This window comes from Sphaerodactylus townsendi, linkage group LG06, assembly GCF_021028975.2.
Source record: "Sphaerodactylus townsendi isolate TG3544 linkage group LG06, MPM_Stown_v2.3, whole genome shotgun sequence".
Classification (NCBI taxonomy): domain Eukaryota; kingdom Metazoa; phylum Chordata; class Lepidosauria; order Squamata; family Sphaerodactylidae; genus Sphaerodactylus; species Sphaerodactylus townsendi.
In genome coordinates this window covers 129,860,516-129,880,666 of record NC_059430.1, presented here as the reverse complement: position 1 = coordinate 129,880,666, position 20,151 = coordinate 129,860,516, and the positions used below count along the sequence as shown (strand labels likewise).

The 20,151-nt window shown below is 61.0% G+C and overlaps 1 protein-coding gene across 1 annotated transcript; it reads right to left on the bottom strand.

Moving 5' to 3' along the window:
- Window positions 1-9,417: 9,417 nt before the first annotated feature.
- On the bottom strand, window positions 9,418-10,592 carry LOC125435843 (prolactin-releasing peptide receptor-like). Its single transcript, XM_048502263.1, has one exon. It carries the CDS (start codon window positions 10,587-10,589, stop codon window positions 9,555-9,557), a length of 1,035 nt encoding a protein of 344 aa, XP_048358220.1. The 5' UTR covers window positions 10,590-10,592; the 3' UTR covers window positions 9,418-9,554.
- Between the last annotated feature and the right edge of the window lie 9,559 nt (window positions 10,593-20,151).

The following is a 20,151-nucleotide window of genomic DNA, read 5'->3' as shown; positions in this document are numbered from 1 at the left end:
CTTCACGTCTCTGTTCTAGTTACATTTCGGCACTGGAATTCTCTGGTTATATCTATGTATGTGGAGGAAGCACATAAGAACTAGCCTGCTGGATCAGACCAGAGTCCATCTAGTCCAGCACTCTGCTACTCGCAGTGGCCCACCAGGTGCCTTTGGGAACTCACGTGCAGGACGTGAAAGCAATGGCCTGCTGCTGCTCCTGAGCACCTGGTCTGCGAAGGCATCTGCAATCTGAGATCAAGGAGGATCAAGATTGGTAGCCATACATCGACTTCTCCTCCATCAATCTGTCCAAGCCCCTTTTAAAGCTATCCAGGTGAGTGGCCATCACCCCACCCCCCCCCCCCCCCCCCCCGCCCCCCCCCCCCCCCCCCCCACCCCCCCCCCCCCCCCCCCCCCCCCCCCCACCCCCCCCCCCCCCCCCCCCCCCCCCCCCCCCCCCCCACCCCCCCCCCCCCCCCTCCCCCCCCCACCCCCCCAAAACCCCAACCCCCCCCCTCACCCCCCACCCCCCCCCCCCCCCCCCCCCCCCCCCCCCCACCCCCCCCCCCCCCCCGCCCCCCCCCCCCCCGCCCCCCCCCCCCCCCCCCCCCCCCCCCCCCCGCCCCCCCCCCCCCCCCCCTCCCCCCCCCCCCCATCCCCCCCCCCCCCAACCCCCCCCCCCCCCCACCCCCCCCCCCCCCCACCCCCCCCCCCCCCCCCCCCCCCCCCCCCCCACCCCCCCCCCCCCCCACCCCCCCCCCCCCCCACCCCCCCCCCCCCCCACCCCCCCCCCCCCCCACCCCCCCCCCCCCCCACCCCCCCCCCCCCCCACCCCCCCCCCCCCCCACCCCCCCCCCCCCCCACCCCCCCCCCCCCCCACCCCCCCCCCCCCCCACCCCCCCCCCCCCCCACCCCCCCCCCCCCCCACCCCCCCCCCCCCCCACCCCCCCCCCCCCCCACCCCCCCCCCCCCCCACCCCCCCCCCCCCCCACCCCCCCCCCCCCCCACCCCCCCCCCCCCCCACCCCCCCCCCCCCCCACCCCCCCCCCCCCCCACCCCCCCCCCCCCCCACCCCCCCCCCCCCCCACCCCCCCCCCCCCCCACCCCCCCCCCCCCCCACCCCCCCCCCCCCCCACCCCCCCCCCCCCCCACCCCCCCCCCCCCCCACCCCCCCCCCCCCCCACCCCCCCCCCCCCCCACCCCCCCCCCCCCCCACCCCCCCCCCCCCCCACCCCCCCCCCCCCCCACCCCCCCCCCCCCCCACCCCCCCCCCCCCCCACCCCCCCCCCCCCCCACCCCCCCCCCCCCCCACCCCCCCCCCCCCCCACCCCCCCCCCCCCCCACCCCCCCCCCCCCCCACCCCCCCCCCCCCCCACCCCCCCCCCCCCCCACCCCCCCCCCCCCCCACCCCCCCCCCCCCCCACCCCCCCCCCCCCCCACCCCCCCCCCCCCCCACCCCCCCCCCCCCCCACCCCCCCCCCCCCCCACCCCCCCCCCCCCCCACCCCCCCCCCCCCCCACCCCCCCCCCCCCCCACCCCCCCCCCCCCCCACCCCCCCCCCCCCCCACCCCCCCCCCCCCCCACCCCCCCCCCCCCCCACCCCCCCCCCCCCCCACCCCCCCCCCCCCCCACCCCCCCCCCCCCCCACCCCCCCCCCCCCCCACCCCCCCCCCCCCCCACCCCCCCCCCCCCCCACCCCCCCCCCCCCCCACCCCCCCCCCCCCCCACCCCCCCCCCCCCCCACCCCCCCCCCCCCCCACCCCCCCCCCCCCCCACCCCCCCCCCCCCCCACCCCCCCCCCCCCCCACCCCCCCCCCCCCCCACCCCCCCCCCCCCCCACCCCCCCCCCCCCCCACCCCCCCCCCCCCCCACCCCCCCCCCCCCCCACCCCCCCCCCCCCCCACCCCCCCCCCCCCCCACCCCCCCCCCCCCCCACCCCCCCCCCCCCCCACCCCCCCCCCCCCCCACCCCCCCCCCCCCCCACCCCCCCCCCCCCCCACCCCCCCCCCCCCCCACCCCCCCCCCCCCCCACCCCCCCCCCCCCCCACCCCCCCCCCCCCCCACCCCCCCCCCCCCCCACCCCCCCCCCCCCCCACCCCCCCCCCCCCCCACCCCCCCCCCCCCCCACCCCCCCCCCCCCCCACCCCCCCCCCCCCCCACCCCCCCCCCCCCCCACCCCCCCCCCCCCCCACCCCCCCCCCCCCCCACCCCCCCCCCCCCCCACCCCCCCCCCCCCCCACCCCCCCCCCCCCCCACCCCCCCCCCCCCCCACCCCCCCCCCCCCCCACCCCCCCCCCCCCCCACCCCCCCCCCCCCCCACCCCCCCCCCCCCCCACCCCCCCCCCCCCCCACCCCCCCCCCCCCCCACCCCCCCCCCCCCCCACCCCCCCCCCCCCCCACCCCCCCCCCCCCCCACCCCCCCCCCCCCCCACCCCCCCCCCCCCCCACCCCCCCCCCCCCCCACCCCCCCCCCCCCCCACCCCCCCCCCCCCCCACCCCCCCCCCCCCCCACCCCCCCCCCCCCCCACCCCCCCCCCCCCCCACCCCCCCCCCCCCCCACCCCCCCCCCCCCCCACCCCCCCCCCCCCCCACCCCCCCCCCCCCCCACCCCCCCCCCCCCCCACCCCCCCCCCCCCCCACCCCCCCCCCCCCCCACCCCCCCCCCCCCCCACCCCCCCCCCCCCCCACCCCCCCCCCCCCCCACCCCCCCCCCCCCCCACCCCCCCCCCCCCCCACCCCCCCCCCCCCCCACCCCCCCCCCCCCCCACCCCCCCCCCCCCCCACCCCCCCCCCCCCCCACCCCCCCCCCCCCCCACCCCCCCCCCCCCCCACCCCCCCCCCCCCCCACCCCCCCCCCCCCCCACCCCCCCCCCCCCCCACCCCCCCCCCCCCCCACCCCCCCCCCCCCCCACCCCCCCCCCCCCCCACCCCCCCCCCCCCCCACCCCCCCCCCCCCCCACCCCCCCCCCCCCCCACCCCCCCCCCCCCCCACCCCCCCCCCCCCCCACCCCCCCCCCCCCCCACCCCCCCCCCCCCCCACCCCCCCCCCCCCCCACCCCCCCCCCCCCCCACCCCCCCCCCCCCCCACCCCCCCCCCCCCCCACCCCCCCCCCCCCCCACCCCCCCCCCCCCCCACCCCCCCCCCCCCCCACCCCCCCCCCCCCCCACCCCCCCCCCCCCCCACCCCCCCCCCCCCCCACCCCCCCCCCCCCCCACCCCCCCCCCCCCCCACCCCCCCCCCCCCCCACCCCCCCCCCCCCCCACCCCCCCCCCCCCCCACCCCCCCCCCCCCCCACCCCCCCCCCCCCCCACCCCCCCCCCCCCCCACCCCCCCCCCCCCCCACCCCCCCCCCCCCCCACCCCCCCCCCCCCCCACCCCCCCCCCCCCCCACCCCCCCCCCCCCCCACCCCCCCCCCCCCCCACCCCCCCCCCCCCCCACCCCCCCCCCCCCCCACCCCCCCCCCCCCCCACCCCCCCCCCCCCCCACCCCCCCCCCCCCCCACCCCCCCCCCCCCCCACCCCCCCCCCCCCCCACCCCCCCCCCCCCCCACCCCCCCCCCCCCCCACCCCCCCCCCCCCCCACCCCCCCCCCCCCCCACCCCCCCCCCCCCCCACCCCCCCCCCCCCCCACCCCCCCCCCCCCCCACCCCCCCCCCCCCCCACCCCCCCCCCCCCCCACCCCCCCCCCCCCCCACCCCCCCCCCCCCCCACCCCCCCCCCCCCCCACCCCCCCCCCCCCCCACCCCCCCCCCCCCCCACCCCCCCCCCCCCCCACCCCCCCCCCCCCCCACCCCCCCCCCCCCCCACCCCCCCCCCCCCCCACCCCCCCCCCCCCCCACCCCCCCCCCCCCCCACCCCCCCCCCCCCCCACCCCCCCCCCCCCCCACCCCCCCCCCCCCCCACCCCCCCCCCCCCCCACCCCCCCCCCCCCCCACCCCCCCCCCCCCCCACCCCCCCCCCCCCCCACCCCCCCCCCCCCCCACCCCCCCCCCCCCCCACCCCCCCCCCCCCCCACCCCCCCCCCCCCCCACCCCCCCCCCCCCCCACCCCCCCCCCCCCCCACCCCCCCCCCCCCCCACCCCCCCCCCCCCCCACCCCCCCCCCCCCCCACCCCCCCCCCCCCCCACCCCCCCCCCCCCCCACCCCCCCCCCCCCCCACCCCCCCCCCCCCCCACCCCCCCCCCCCCCCACCCCCCCCCCCCCCCACCCCCCCCCCCCCCCACCCCCCCCCCCCCCCACCCCCCCCCCCCCCCACCCCCCCCCCCCCCCACCCCCCCCCCCCCCCACCCCCCCCCCCCCCCACCCCCCCCCCCCCCCACCCCCCCCCCCCCCCACCCCCCCCCCCCCCCACCCCCCCCCCCCCCCACCCCCCCCCCCCCCCACCCCCCCCCCCCCCCACCCCCCCCCCCCCCCACCCCCCCCCCCCCCCACCCCCCCCCCCCCCCACCCCCCCCCCCCCCCACCCCCCCCCCCCCCCACCCCCCCCCCCCCCCACCCCCCCCCCCCCCCACCCCCCCCCCCCCCCACCCCCCCCCCCCCCCACCCCCCCCCCCCCCCACCCCCCCCCCCCCCCACCCCCCCCCCCCCCCACCCCCCCCCCCCCCCACCCCCCCCCCCCCCCACCCCCCCCCCCCCCCACCCCCCCCCCCCCCCACCCCCCCCCCCCCCCACCCCCCCCCCCCCCCACCCCCCCCCCCCCCCACCCCCCCCCCCCCCCACCCCCCCCCCCCCCCACCCCCCCCCCCCCCCACCCCCCCCCCCCCCCACCCCCCCCCCCCCCCACCCCCCCCCCCCCCCACCCCCCCCCCCCCCCACCCCCCCCCCCCCCCACCCCCCCCCCCCCCCACCCCCCCCCCCCCCCACCCCCCCCCCCCCCCACCCCCCCCCCCCCCCACCCCCCCCCCCCCCCACCCCCCCCCCCCCCCACCCCCCCCCCCCCCCACCCCCCCCCCCCCCCACCCCCCCCCCCCCCCACCCCCCCCCCCCCCCACCCCCCCCCCCCCCCACCCCCCCCCCCCCCCACCCCCCCCCCCCCCCACCCCCCCCCCCCCCCACCCCCCCCCCCCCCCACCCCCCCCCCCCCCCACCCCCCCCCCCCCCCACCCCCCCCCCCCCCCACCCCCCCCCCCCCCCACCCCCCCCCCCCCCCACCCCCCCCCCCCCCCACCCCCCCCCCCCCCCACCCCCCCCCCCCCCCACCCCCCCCCCCCCCCACCCCCCCCCCCCCCCACCCCCCCCCCCCCCCACCCCCCCCCCCCCCCACCCCCCCCCCCCCCCACCCCCCCCCCCCCCCACCCCCCCCCCCCCCCACCCCCCCCCCCCCCCACCCCCCCCCCCCCCCACCCAGTGATGGCCACTCACCTGGATAGCTTTAAAAGGGGCTTGGACAGATTTATGGAGGAGAAGTCGATTTATGGCTACCAATCTTGATCCTCTTTGATCTGAGATTACAAATGCCTTAACAGACCAGGTGCTCGGGAGCAACAGCCGCAGAAGGCCGTTGCTTTCACCTCCTGCACGTGAGCTCCCAAAGGCACCTGGTGGGCCACTGCGAGTAGCAGAGAGCTGGACTAGATGGACTCTGGTCTGATCCAGCAGGCTAGTTCTTATGTTCTTATGTAATGAGACTCTGCAGTACAGATCTCACAACAGCACAATAGCCAATCAGAAGAAAGATGCATGGGTGGGGATACCGTGCGTACGTGCTTGCGTCCTAACATGAGCACGTTTTTTTTGGGGGGGGGGGGAAGTTCCCACTCCAAAACGGCACAACAGCCAATCAGGATAGACCCACAAAGCCAATTGCATGGATGTGGGGATTGTAACATTTTTTGAATCTGAGATAGACATAGAGATCTTCGCTAGAAACATGCTGCAGTGCGGAGGTTGAAACCTCGATGAAAAGGTGCAGTTTATTTTGAAACTTGGTTTTATCCAGATTTAGTTTTCAGTGGGATTTCAGTGTGTCCCTTATCCCTGGTTCCCGCCTGCAGGATAATGAAATGGTAATTTGCTCCAGTATGCTTCAAAAACTCCCTGCCAAGAGAAGAAGAGTTGGATTTATATCCCCCCTTTCTCTCCTGTAGGGGCTTACAACCTCCTTTCCCTCCCCCCCCCCACAATAAACACCCTGTGAGGTGGGTGGGGCTGAGAGAGCTCCAAAGAACTGTGACTAGCCTAAGGAATGCACAAGCTAATCTGATTCCCCAGATAAGCCTCCACAGTGGGGAACCAAACCCGGTTCTCCAGATTAGAGTGCACCTGTTCTTAACACCATGCTGGCTAGAAAATTAGCATTAGGAACAAAGGTAGACGCTATCTCCCTAAGGAGTTGTTTTTCTACTTGCAGGGAGGAATTTAAAAAATATATGCCCAGAGCTGAACAGCACCGCTTGCAGTCTGAAGTGGTACAGTCTGGTCTGGCACCACTTTCTCCTGTGTGTGTGAAACGGACCTTCGCTCTGGAACAATTCCACTGTGTGGAAGAGCCCCTGGAAGAGGGTGGGAGGGATAAATCATAGCATCCAATTGGTGTCTGTGGCGAGGGAGAAATGAAACGGCAGACATCTTTGACCTTCGTATATTCATTTAATGGTCTCAGCACAGAGAAACTGACATCTAGACTCATGAGGTCATCTTACGTGGAATCAGACGCTCGGTCCGTCAAAGTTAGTATTGCCCACTCAAAGTGGCAGCTGCTGTTCAGGGTTTCAGGCAGAGGAGTTTACCAGATTCCTTAAACAGGAGTTGCCGGGGATTAAACCTGGGGCCTTCTGCGTGCCAACTGGTGCTCTGCCTCTGAGCTTCAGCCCTCTCTGTACTGAAGGGGGTGTCGTGAATGGGCGGTTGTCTGCAGTTGACACAGGTCGAATCCCCACTTGAAATTTGCACGCAGATCCAAACCTGTTCGTTGTGAAACCGTGTCCTCTTCATCGGAGTTTCTCCCTCCCCACCGCAGCGAGCACACAGCAGACACACCCAGTTGCAGAACTCTTAGCAATCCCCACTACCAGGCGAGCTCGCTTCGCCGGTCTCCCCTGATTGGCTGGCGTGCCTTGATAGGGCAGGACCTTTTCCCACTGCAGAAACGTACATTGTAGGGGCGTGATCAAAAAAACCCAGCGTGTAAAAGTTTAACGTTTAACTGTGCAAACAGCTAATCGTTACCTGTGTAAACCGTTAACGATTCAAAGTTACACGTTTGACTGTTTAACGTTTGCGTCCCCTTCTGCTGGCCGATCGCAAAAGCGGAAACGAAACCAAGGAAAGGCTGCGCGCGCATCGCAGCGCTGATTGGTTGCCCGAATTCCGCATCACACTCCCGGGCGGGAAACGAGTCAGGGTTTCAACCCTCATCCCTCCCCTTGGAGCAGCTCTGAACCGTGTTAATGGGGTCTATGCCACTAGCAACCAGGTCCTGCCAGAACATGGAGTAACGGGGAGAACGAGCGCCAGAAACGGAATCTGCCACGCAAGCCATGGGGAGGCCGTCCCTCAAACCTGGTTAGTTTGTGTTCTGAAACCTGGCTAAGGCGGTAGTGGGGATTCGACCACAGATCAAACGGGGGCTGAGATCTGAGCACAAGGAAAGACTTGGATGTGAGGCGAAATCTCAAGAGGTCAGTGGGTTCCTTTCTCATTAGAAAAACAGCCGAGACAGATTACTGCACATCACTTGACTATGCGGTGGAGATTTCCGCTGCGGCAGGGAAGTCTGAGATGCCGGCCCAAAAGAGCAGGCTGCCCTTTTATCTGTTTGAGCATCTGTCGGATGAGCACGTTCGTGATTGTCAAATAAAATATTTTAGCCTTTCGAGGCGTGTCTCCCCGAAAATAAGACAGGGTCTTATAATAATTTTTCCTCCAAAAGATGCGTTAGGGCTTATTTTCAGGGGATGTCTTATTTTTTGCGCCCCCCACGTGACCAGATCAGCTGCGCCGGGGAATCTGTAACTAGGGCTTATTTTTGGAGTAGGGCTTATATTTCAAGCATCCTCCAAAAATCCCGAAAAATCATGCTAGGGCTTATTTTCAGAGTAGGTCTTACAGGGTAACAGGGTACAAAGATCGCGTCTGTTCCTTGTTTCCTTTAGTAACCATGGATCTGAGCGGGAATGGATTTGGAGAGTTCAGAAGACCTCCCCCAGGCCAGCAACTGGGATGCAAAAATATTTGCTACAGCAGAGATCCCAGTCTTGAACTCCCGATTCTGGGCCACTCCCCACTCACCATAAGCCGCGGGGTCACCTCTTTAAAAGACACAAGGATCCTGGACGTTCCCCACATCACCAGCGCCCACTGCGCAGCTGCCCGGAATTTGCCGCTCTCCCACCTCCTTGCCGAGCGGCAAATTAGGTCCTCTGCAAAGAGCAACATTTTCAAAAACCCCACGGGTGCCGTGGGGTGGTGGGGAACCTTGGCTGTTTACGCGCGGCTGATTCGCTGTGACGCACAGTTTCTGGCCAATCAGGAAACAGGAACCGCCATTTTGTCTAGGGAGGGTGTCCCCGTCAGAAAGTGGGCGACATGAAGCTATGTGATGATGTAGACACGAGGCGACATCCTCTTTTACAATGCACGCTCGCGGAAATTGAGACGTGTGCACAACGCGATGTGCCAACATTGCTCCCTTTGCTCGAACTTCTTTACGGCTTTGCGGCGCGAGCCTATCAAAAACAACTACTGCGTGTCAGTCAATCGAAATGGAGGCCCGCCTTCCGCTGGCTTTCACCACTCTATCGCACATCCATGACTAGCACACGCGTGCCAGCCAATCAGAACGCTCGATTGCCACGGAACTCCTCCTCTTGCTCCCCCGTGTTATTTCCTGAATGGCAAATGAGTGGGGAACAAATGACTCTGTGGTCAAAAGCCAAGGAGGCTTTTCTACGCGGGGTCGCTGCGGCGTTGCACTTAGAAGAGGTAAGTGGGGAGTGGCCCTCTTTTGTTGTTGTTATGACTTTACCAGGCACTGCCTGGCTTCCACTTCCTTCTTAGGCTTGTTTTAAATATGACCCTGGGGAGACAAAAACGGCCCACCAAGGGGGACTGCAGCTCACAGGGTCTTGTTTGTTTATTTATTTATTTATTTATTTATTTATTTTTATTAAATGTATAGGCCGCCTCATCCCTGAAGGGCTCGAGGCGGCTCACAACACGGCTGTTTCCAACCGCAAATTAATACAGCATAAAAATTAGGCCATTAAAACTCAGCAGCAATGAATAAATAAATTAAAACGACCAGATTGTGTAAAAACACATCTACACTCAGGCGCCCGATCTAAGGCCAAAGAAGAAAGAAAAGGAAGAAGAAGGAAGGGGGGGGGGAGATAAGCAGGGCCCAAGGTGGAATTAGGGCCCAACCAAGGTGGTCCAGGCAGGCAGCTTTGATTTAATGGGGGGCGGTGGAACCGCGGCCGGCCCCTCCAAAAGCCCGGTGGAATAGCTCTGTCTTACAGGCCCTGCGGAACTCACCAAGGTCCCGCAGGGCCCGGACAGCTGGACAGTGTTTAAATGGGCAGCTATCAAAGCAAACCAGTGAGGCGTGTCCCGATGAAGCAAGAAGGCTTTGTCACACTGCTGCCGTGCCGTGGGCGAGGTTATCGGGGTGGCCCGCCCTGCCTCGTTTCTCCTCCCTGCGGCAGAAATAGCCCCGCAGGCGGGCCCTGAACTTGCGGTGGAGGGAGGCGTAGATGAAGGGGTTGTAGCAAGCCGAGCTCATGGCGACCAAGTGGCAGGAAAGCTGGACCACGTTGATGTACCTCTTGCTCAAGACGGAGAAGTCGGGGTCCACGTCCCGGACCAGGTTGAGGACTTGCAGAGGCATCCAGGAAAAGGCGAAGGCCAACACCGACCCCACCAGCAGGACGAAGGTTTTACGCTTCTGTCTGTTCCACTGACTCTGGTCGGAGCTGGCCAAGCCGGGAACGCACCGGCGGCGGAGGTGGGCCGAGATGGAGCAATAGGACACGGTGACGGCCAAGAGGGGGACCATGTAGCTGACAAAAAGCGTGGCGCACGAATAGGCCAGCTGCTGCGTCGCCATGTGATCCCAGAACTCTTCGCAGATGTACAGCTCCTGTCCGATGCTGCTGAGGTCCAGGTACGTTGAGTGCAATGCAGGTGGCACCGCCAGCGCAAGAGAGGCGACCCAAATGGCGGCCACCACGAGCCCGCAGTAGCGCAGGGCCATGCGTCGCCGCACCGGGTAGGCCACCACCACATAGCGGTCCACGGCGATGGCTGTGAGAGACAGGACCGAGACGTAGACGGTGGCCACCTGCAGGAGGACCACGGCGTGGCACATGGCAGGCCCGAAGAGCCAGCCGCGGGGCTCGAAAGCATAAGAGACTGTCAGAGGCACGCAGGCCAAGCACATGAGGAGGTCGCCCACCGAGAGGTTGCCCAAGAAGAAGTTGGTGGCGTTGTGGAGCTTGCGGTCGGCGGCGATGCAGAGCACCAAGGAGGAGTTGCCGAGGCACGCCACCGCCACCAGGAGGCAGTAGAGAGGCACAAAGAGCGGCTTGAACTGCAGCAGCAGCTGAAGCCCGACGAAAGGGTCTCCGGGGACGCTCCAGTTCCTCGCGAGGGTGTGGTTGGGCTCCATCAGAGTTGCCTGCAGAGGGAGGCACAAAAACACAAGATTGCGGCCACTTAAAGCGGAGGCTGGCCGTGATGTGCTGGCTGTGATGGCTAAAGCAAACCTCCACACTTAGAGGCAGTCTACCTCTGAGCACTAGCTGCTAAAGGTGAATCAAGCAAGGTTGCCAGGACTCCCCAGAGGCAACTAGATGACCACAGGATGCCAGACAGGGGCTGCCAATTCTGGGTCAGGAACTTCCTGGAGATTTCGGGGTGGAGGAAGAAGAAGAAGATAGAAGAAGAAGAAGAGGAAGAGGAAGAGGAAGAAGAGGAAGAGGAGGAGGAGGAGTTTGGATTTATATCCCCCCTTTCTCTCCTGCAGGAGACTCAAAGGGGCTGACAATCTCCTTGCCCTTCCCCCCCCCCTCACAACAAACACCCTGTGAGGTGGGTGGGGCTGAGAGAGCTCCGAGAAGCTGTGACTAGCCCAAGGTCACCCAGCTGGCGTGTGTGGGAGTGCCCAGGCTGATCTGAATTTCCCAGATAAGCCTCCACAGGTCAGGCGGCAGAGCTGGGAATCAAACCCGGTTCCTCCAGATTAGATACACGAGCTCTTAACCTCCGACGCCACTGCTGCTCCTGGGGGCTGCTGAGGACAGAGACGTCAGCGGGGCACAATGGCACAGACTGAGGCCACTCTCCCAAGCAGCCATTTTCTCCGGGTTGAACGGATCTCTGCGGTCGGGAGACGAGTTTTAATTCCAGGAGATCTCCAGGCCCCGCCTGGGAGGGGCAAACTGGGGGCGCATGAAGCTGGGAGCTCTGCAACGTTTAGGGGCTGCCAGCTGGCACTGATTTCTGGAACTGATTTTGTTTCCGCTCCTAAAAACAACAACAACACCCTTCCCATTCTTTAAAATAAAAGCTGTCGTGCCACATATTTTCCAATCCCTTCCCGCACTTAAGATTCTTTAGTGGTTCCAATCTGCACTCCAGGAGCAACTGTGCACCCACGGGCCCTCCGCCGGTCCTGGCCCTGATCCAGAAATCGTTGGGTGGGCGTAAAGCAACCCCCCTAAGCTTCCCCTATCCCTACCAGTGACGAGACAGGTGCCGTGAACAGTGGGCTTGCTTCAACAGTATGTAAAACTCATTCAGGACTTATGAAAAGGGCTGTACATTCATCCAGCCAACCCTCCCCACCCAATAAGTGAAGAACCCAGGGAGCCTGGTTCCCAGAACACGCCCCCCTCTCAATTGCGAGGAGGAGGAGGAGGAGGAGGAGGAAGAGGAGGAGGAAGAGGAAGAGGAAGAGGAAGAAGAGGAGGAGGAGGAGGAGGAGGAAGAAGAAGAGGAGGAAGAAGAAGAAGAAGAGGAAGAAGAAGAAGAGGAGGAGGAGGAGGAGGAGGAGGAGGGGGGAAGGGGAAGAAGAAGAGGGAAGGGGAAGGGGAAGAGAAAGAAGCGGGAGGGGGAGGGGAAGAGGAAGGAGGGGGAGGAGGAGGAGGAGTTTGGATTTATTTCCCCCCCTTTTTCTCCTGCAGGAGACTCAAAGGGGCTTACAATCTCCTTGCCCTTCCCCCCTCACAACAAACACCCTGTGAGGTAGGTGGGGCTGAGAGAGCTCCGAGAAGCTGTGACTAGCCCAAGGTCACCCAGCTGGCGTGTGTGGGAGTGAACAGGCTAATCTGAATTCCCCAGATAAGCCTCCACACCTCAGGCGGCAGAGCTGGGAATCAAACCCCGTTCCTCCAGATTAGATACACGAGCTCTTAACCTCCTACGCCACTGCTGCTCCTACCTATGGAACAGAATCCAGAGAGCCCCTAATAGTAATTAACTCTAATAAAAAATATGTGTGTTTGAATGGTAAAACCAGCGTATTTTTTTCAATCTAGCTCTCCCCCGCTACGCCCACCTCAAACACATCATCTCAATTTCCCCCCATGTTTTCCCCAATACGCCCATTCGAAAAACATCACCCCCTCACCTGTGACGGTCCATCCTCTCCCCCAAAGTCCTCTTATGCTTCCTCTGCGGTTCTGACCTGGCTGCCCACAAAATTAAGGACCCAGGAACCAGACCACACTCCAATGGACTCAGCCGCTGGATGGGTTTGGGTGCTGGGAAGATGTCCCCCAAGCTGGAAGGGGCAAGAGAGGTCTCGTGCAAAGCCTTTACCTGTGGTAGGATGCTTTCAGAAAGGTGAGGGGCATTGTAGACTTCCTGCAGGAGCTCAGGAGCCACAGGTTCTGGGTGGATTTGCCCTGTTGTGCTACGGCTGCGCTTGGGCTGAGACTCAGAAGACTGCCGTTTGCGTTTCGGTTTTCCTCCCTGCCTTTTCTGGGAAACGACTGTAACCCTCACCTTGCCAGCGAGCGCTAAAGCACCGTGAGAAACAAAAGACGAAACAACGGCAGGGCTTGGTGCAAGGCAAACCCCCAGTGCTGGAGCCGACTTCTGCCTGCTGGAGCTCAAGCCTAGGCTGTGTGCACAGATGGAGTGCCTCTAAACATGTACAGAGTGCATAGAGCCCTAAACAGGGCTCTACAGGCTAATGGTTACTCTAATACAGAAATCAGAAGGGCTGCAAGACCAAGTACAAGCCACATGAACAAAGATAAAGAGCCATCTAGAGGGAAAGTGTTCTTACCATACATCAAGGGAACCACTGATCGCATAGGAAAACTGATGAAGAAGCACAACCTACAAACAATCTACAGACCCACTAAGAAAATTAAACAGATGCTACATTCAGCAAAGGATAAGAGGGATCCTTTAGCTACTGCAGGAGTCTACCGCATACCATGCAGCTGTGGACAAGTCTACATAGGAACCACCAAACGCAGCGCGCAGACACGTATCAAAGAACACGAAAGGCACTGCAGACTATTTCAGCCAGAAAAATCAGCAATAGCAGAACACATGATAAACCAACCTGGACATAGAATATTATTTGAAAAAACAAATTCTGGACCACTCTGAAAGCCACTACGTCAGACTACACAGAGAAGCCATTGAGATCCATAAGCACATGGATAATTTTAACAGGAAGGAAGAAACTATGAAAATGAACAGAACTTGGCTGCCAGTGTTGAAAAATACTAGAGTCAAGACAGTGTCTAACCAGCTCCACACAAACACAGGATGACCATAGACACAAGAAACAAAGGCCAGGATACTTCTATTCAGATGCTCCCACCAGTGACCTTGCTATCTACAGGGTTACTCCCATGCTATAGTCTTCATTGTTACTCATACTTCTATTCAGATGCCCTCAACTATTGACCTGGTTGCCTTCTTTGTTACTCACAGACAATGTTTCTCCACCCACCCTGGACACTCCAACAGATATATATACTCCACTTGCTTTCCCAACATCAGATCCTCTGAAGATGCCAGCCACAGATGCAGGTGAAACGTCAGGAGAGAATGCTGCTAGAACACGGCCATACAGCCCGGAAACCACACAGCACCCAAGTGATTCCGGCCGTGAAAGCCTTCGACAATACAATGTACAGAGTGCATTTCTGTCTGCAAGTAGCCGCAACTCCCACTGGGTGGAGGTGGTGGTGGTGGGGGGACATCCTGGTGGCTTTAACTTCCATGCCAGCTTCAGCTATCCTGGTAACTCTTGCTGCTTCCACCCTTGTGGTCTCTCACAGCAAAACTTCAGACTGTAAGCTCCTTCGGGCAGAGACCTATTCTTTTCCATCACCTGATTCAGTTAATCCACATATAATAAACCATCGTATGCTCCAAGCTTATCACAGTAGTATTTAAAACAGGCCTGTAAGGTAGGCCAGTAGTATCCGGCATTTGTTTGTTCTGTTTTTTTCGTTGCTGCTTACCCAAAAGGGTTTGTGGAAATGGACAACATTCAGATAGTATAACTGCATAAATCAGGAAACAAATATAAGATGTTGAAAATGGGGGAGGAGTCGGGGGATGAAAGAGGACTCGGTTGCCTGAGGGATGGTAGAAGTGAGATTTGAATGGGAGGCTTGTGGCTCATAGCTCACTCTCAAGACTGCTATGATACAGGAGCATTTTCTCTGAGCAAGCAGCTTCTCCGCAAGGCAGCGTTTTAAAAAGTGATCTTCCCAAGCAAAGGCTAGATTGTGAAGAAGAAGAAGAAGAAGAAGAAGAAGAAGAAGAAGAAGAAGAAGAAGAAGGGGAGGAGGAGGAGGAGGAGTTTGGATTTATATCCCCCCTTTCTCTCCTGCAGGAGACTCAAAGGGGTTACAATATATACCTTGCCCTTCCCCCCTCACAACAAACACCCTGTGAGGTAGGTCGGGCTGAGAGAGCTCCGAGAAGCTGTGACTATCCCAAGGTCACCCAGCTGGCGTGTGTGGGAGTGCACAGGCTAATCTGAATTCCCCAGAGAAGCCTCCACAGCTCAGGCGGCAGAGCTGGGAATCAAACCCGGTTCCTCCAGATTAGATACTGAGAATATTAACACAATATTAACTGAGAATATTAACACAAGCGATAGCCTTTTCATATTTTGTGTCAGCAGGAGAGTTCTGGTTCAATCTTTTCAGCATTTCTCTTTCTCTCCATGAGCTTCATAGGAGGGTGGGAATTTGAACCCAGATCTTTCAGTTACCAGCGCCACTTTCTAACCTCTGCAGCACAGGATCCTCTGAAGATGCCAGCCACCGATGCAGGCGAAACGTCAGGAGAGGATGCTGCGAGAACACGGCCAGACAGCCCGGAAACCACACAGCACCCCAGCCGGTGAATTGTTTGAGAGGTGTATTGTGGCACCTGCCCACAAAATACAAGGTGTGTCTTTCAGGAGTCTGGCCACGGCTGCAGCTGAAATTGCTGTCCAAGGGGCAGGAACCTGCTAGTGGCGGAGGGTTGTTGAAAGATAGTAACCCCCCCCCCTTTCTTCCCCCTCTCCTCCCATTGAAACCTTCCTAATGCACAGCAATTTCCCCTCTTCCAGCTACTGTTCAGAAAAGAGTAGTTTGGGGTGAAAAAGAAGGTCACCTCTCTGGAGAAGGAAAAAGGGTTTGCGGGTGATATTCTCGCAACGAGAGGAGAGCTTTGCGTGGCTCCGGAGGTCGCAGGGATGCGATTTTCTCAGCAACTGGACTCTCTTTGTTCCTTGGTCCCCTGCGGTGCGGGACAGAAAGGGGCTGGAAGACGGGGAAACGCAAAGTGCCACAATTCAGTCTTGACTGCAGAGCTGTTGTCAATATAGCAACAGGGAGGTCAATTTTGTCACGAGAGAAGCCAATATTTGTCGCTGGGGGTGGAAGCATAAGCGAAACGGTGTCCATCCCTGCCTCCCCCAACTGCCCCACAATGGCTATTTTCTAGTGTGGGCAAACTGTGCTTCTTCAGTCATTGGGGCACCTTCCTTATGAGGAGAGGCTGCAGCGTTTGGGACTCTTTAGTTTGGAGAGGAGACGGCTGAGGGGGGATATGATTGAAGTCTACAAAATGATGCATGGGGTAGAAAATGTTGACAGAGAGAAATTTTTCTCTCTTTCTCACAATACCAGAACCAGGGGGCATCCATTGAAAATGGTGGGGGGAAGAATTAGGACTAATAAAAGGAAACACTTCTTCACGCAACGTGTGATTGGTGTTTGGAATGTGCTGCCACAGGAGGTGGTGATGGCCACTAATAGCTTTAAAAAGGGGCTTGGACAGATTTATGGAGGAGAAGTCGATCTATGGCTACCAATCTTGATCCTCCTTGATCTCAGATTGCAAATGCCTTAACAGTCCAGGTGCTCGGGAGCAGCAGCAGCAGCAGAAGGCCATTGCTTTCACATCCTGCCTGTGAGCTCCCAAAGGCACCTGGTGGGCCACTGCGAGTAGCAGAGTGCTGGACTAGATGGACTCTGGTCTGATCCAGCAGGCTCGTTCTTACGTTCTTATTACTGCCAGTATGGAGTAGTGGTTAGATTATCAGACCAAGATCCTGGAATCTGGGGTTGAAACCCTGACCCAGGTATAAAATCCATTGGGCCAATCGTTTTCACTCTGCTGAGCCCACCTCACGAGGAGAACCTCGCTCGATAAAATGGGAAAAGGCAGGTGCATGTATTTTATTTACAGATACCTTTACTGGTATACATAACATAGGTTAAGATCACATCAAAACTGGTGTGTTAAAAAGGAAAAATCCAATAAACATATAGTTCAGACAGTTTCGGATTTTAACAGGCCTTTCTTCTTTAGTATCGTAAGAAATGTTATAGCGGAGCTGGTCAGCACTGAGTCTTTATCTGATTGAAGAAAGGGAACAGCAGTGGCGTAGGAGGTTAAGAGCTCGTGTATCTAATCTGGAGGAACCAGGTTTGATTCCCAGCTCTGCCGCCTGAGCTGTGGAGGCTCATCTGGGGAATTCAGATTAGCCTATACACTCCCACACACGGCAGCTGGGTGACCTTGGGCTAGTCACAGTTTCTCGGAGCTCTCTCAGCCCCACCTACCTCACAGGGTGTTTGTTGTGAGGGGGGAAGGGCAAGGAGATTGTAAGCCCCTTTGAGTCTCCTGCAGGAGAGAAAGGGGGGATATAAATCCAAACTCTTCTTCTTCTTTTTAGCTTGAAGCTGTTTTGGGCTGTCTTGCAGGGGAAATCAGTTTCTCTTGTTATAAAGCTGACAGTCCAGAAGTATATGGGAAATGAAATCAGATATTTCACCTCCTCAGGAGCAGAGTTGGTATTTATTTACTTACTTACTGTATCCTGCCTTTCTCCCCACAAGGGTCTGCAACCTGCGGCTCTCCAGATGTTCATGGACTACAATTCCCAATTGGCCATGCTGGCAGGGGCTGATGGAAGTTGTAGTCCATGAACAACTGGAGAGCCGCAGGTTGCAGACCCCTGCGCCCAGTGGGAGCCCCAAGCTGCTTCCATTGTTCGCCTCTCCTCTGGTTTATCCTCACAACGACCCCGTAAGGTTGGTTAGGCTGAGAGTGTGTGACTGACCCAAAGTCACCCAGCAAGCTTCCATGGCAGAGGGGGGATTTGAACCCAAGCCACCCAGACGCAATCTAACCAGTGGTGGGATCCAAAAATTTTAGTAACAGGTTCCCATGGTGGTGGGATTCAAACCGTGGCGTAGCACCAATGGGGCTGGGCGGGGCACGATGGAAGCGTGGCCGGGCATTCCGGGGGCAGGGCATTAATAATTTCTCTGTTACTGTAAAAAACTCTTACTGTAAAAAAAAAGTTCCAAACTTCCAGCTGGTATCTTTCTGTCCATAATTTAAACTCATTATAGCAAGTCCTACTGTCTACTGCCGACAGAAACAACGACTTCTCCTCTAATTGACTGCCTGTCAAATACTTAATACTTTCAAATACTTAATTTTGTTTCTAGAAATCAAAAGAAGAAGACTTCCCTTAAACAAGGTACTTTACCATATTACTAAAACATGTTTTTAAAACAACCCAACAGGGAGAATCATCTCCCGTTTTCTACCTTCACTAACCAGCCACATAGGAAACAACAGGACTTTATGATTTTTGGACCTAATGGAATTTCTAATGGAAAAGCGGATGTCATGTTAGTCAGCTCAAGTCCTCTGGAGAAAGGGTTAGGAAACATCAGTCTTCTGGTATGAGTTAGCAGGAGTGGCGATTGCATTTTTAAAAATAATTTTAATTAATTTTCTCCATATGTACACATACACGAAATGGAAAAGCATAAAACAGAAAAAAAACCATTGTGCAAACAGTTCCACAACAGGATGGATCTTAATCTATATATATATAAATCTATCCGTTCATTTTTCTGCTGACAGGTAATCTCCCAAACTACTGGACTGATTGCTTTGAAATTTTCACACAACGTCGCATTCGCGTGCAGCCAGGTTTCCATACTGTTTCCACACCCCCTGTTGTGTACATGCCACACCTGTGACAGTTGGAACCACAGTTCTGTTCCTCAACAGCGCCATCTGCTGGCCATCAAAGCAACACCCTCTGATACAAGGGAAACAACCATGCCTTCCTTGAAAACCACTGCCTTATGGAGTGAAAAAGATGGGGCCTGCCATCTGCACAGGGCCCACCACCCTAGCGGAGAAAGGGGAAGGTGAGGGAGTGAAAGGGACAGGACCAGCCCACTTGGACATGGCCCACCCACCCTAGCAGAGGAAGGGGAACATTAGGGAGGGACCAGCCGGGTTACCATGCAAGGGAACGGGAGAGAGGGAGGGGAGTGAGGGAAGGGGAGCGAGAGGCCCCTCGAACCGTTCGCTTCCCCTTTTCTTTCTTTTCCACTTCACCAGACTCAGCCACAGCAACGCGTGGCTGGGCCCGCTAGTATTCTATAACCTGTAAACGTGATACAGTTTTAAGAGAGGATCTTCTATCTTTCTTTCATCTAGCTTTTTGATGTTTAATGATTTAATTAACATCCATTGCTACACATCAACTGAACAATTACTTTCAGTCTTTACTACTGACATATTCATAACGTATTAACCTATTCAATCAATTCTTCTAGGTCTAATTTTGATCTTGGTAAATATCATGATTGTTTTAATTATTTTTAAGTAATTGATTTAGCCACATTTTGAAACTACAGTTCCCACTTCTCACTGAACTCATGCCTTGCCTCTCTGTGTACAAGGCTCCTTAATTTAGCCCCTGGAGCATGCGTTCTTACTTTATCCCCCCACGTTTTTATATTTGGACTTCTTTCAGCTTTCCAGATGGTTGCTACTATTCCTCTGGCATTGAAGTGACTACTGCATTCAATGAAACCTCCATGTACAGGAGCAGTATATCCCAGAGTAGCAGATGGCATGGAACAAAGAATAGAAGGAGGACACTTGCTTTCATTTGCTGTTTATGGAAACAGAACGCAGAACCCTTCACTTAATCCGGGGGGACCCTTCTTGGCTTGAGAAGTTGCATTTACTAAAATTCCCCCCTCTATATTAAGCTTTTTCTCTTTAGCTCGTTCTTCTCCGTCCTGCTTGATAAACAGCATTCAATCCATGCCCCCAAAGTAACAGGTTTCAACAGGCTCCTCTCTGGGGCAACAGCTAGGGACCAGATTACGCCGGTCCTATACCAACTGCACTGGCTGCCAATCGAGTACCGGGTCATGTTTAAAGTTTTGGTATTGACCTTCAAAGTTTTCTACATTCATGTCCTTGGGTCCCTGCTTATCCTGAGGGACCGTCTCTCCCTATGTCTGCAGCCCTTCTAGAGCCTCTCCGCTTCGTCCGGAGGCGGACCTACCTGGTGATCCCTGGCCCCAAAGCGATCCCGGCTGGCCTCTACAAGGCTTGCCAGGGCTTTTTTATGGCTCTGGCTCCTACCTGTGCAATGGAACAGGCTTCCAGGGTGAGACTCAGTGGGCCCTCAAGCCCGGGATCTTCCCACAAAGTTTCCGCAGGGCCTGTAAAACGGACCTGTTCCGCCCGGCGTTTGGCCAGCCGGGATGATGTCAACTCCGCCATAAGAACATCTGGCCTCCCGTGGGTACATAAAGGGGGAAGGAGGGGCTGAAGCCATCTGTTGTTTTAGTATTTTACATATTATTTTATTGTAAATTATGTATTTGATGTTTTAAATTGTTTTAGTGTCGATGGACACCGCCCTG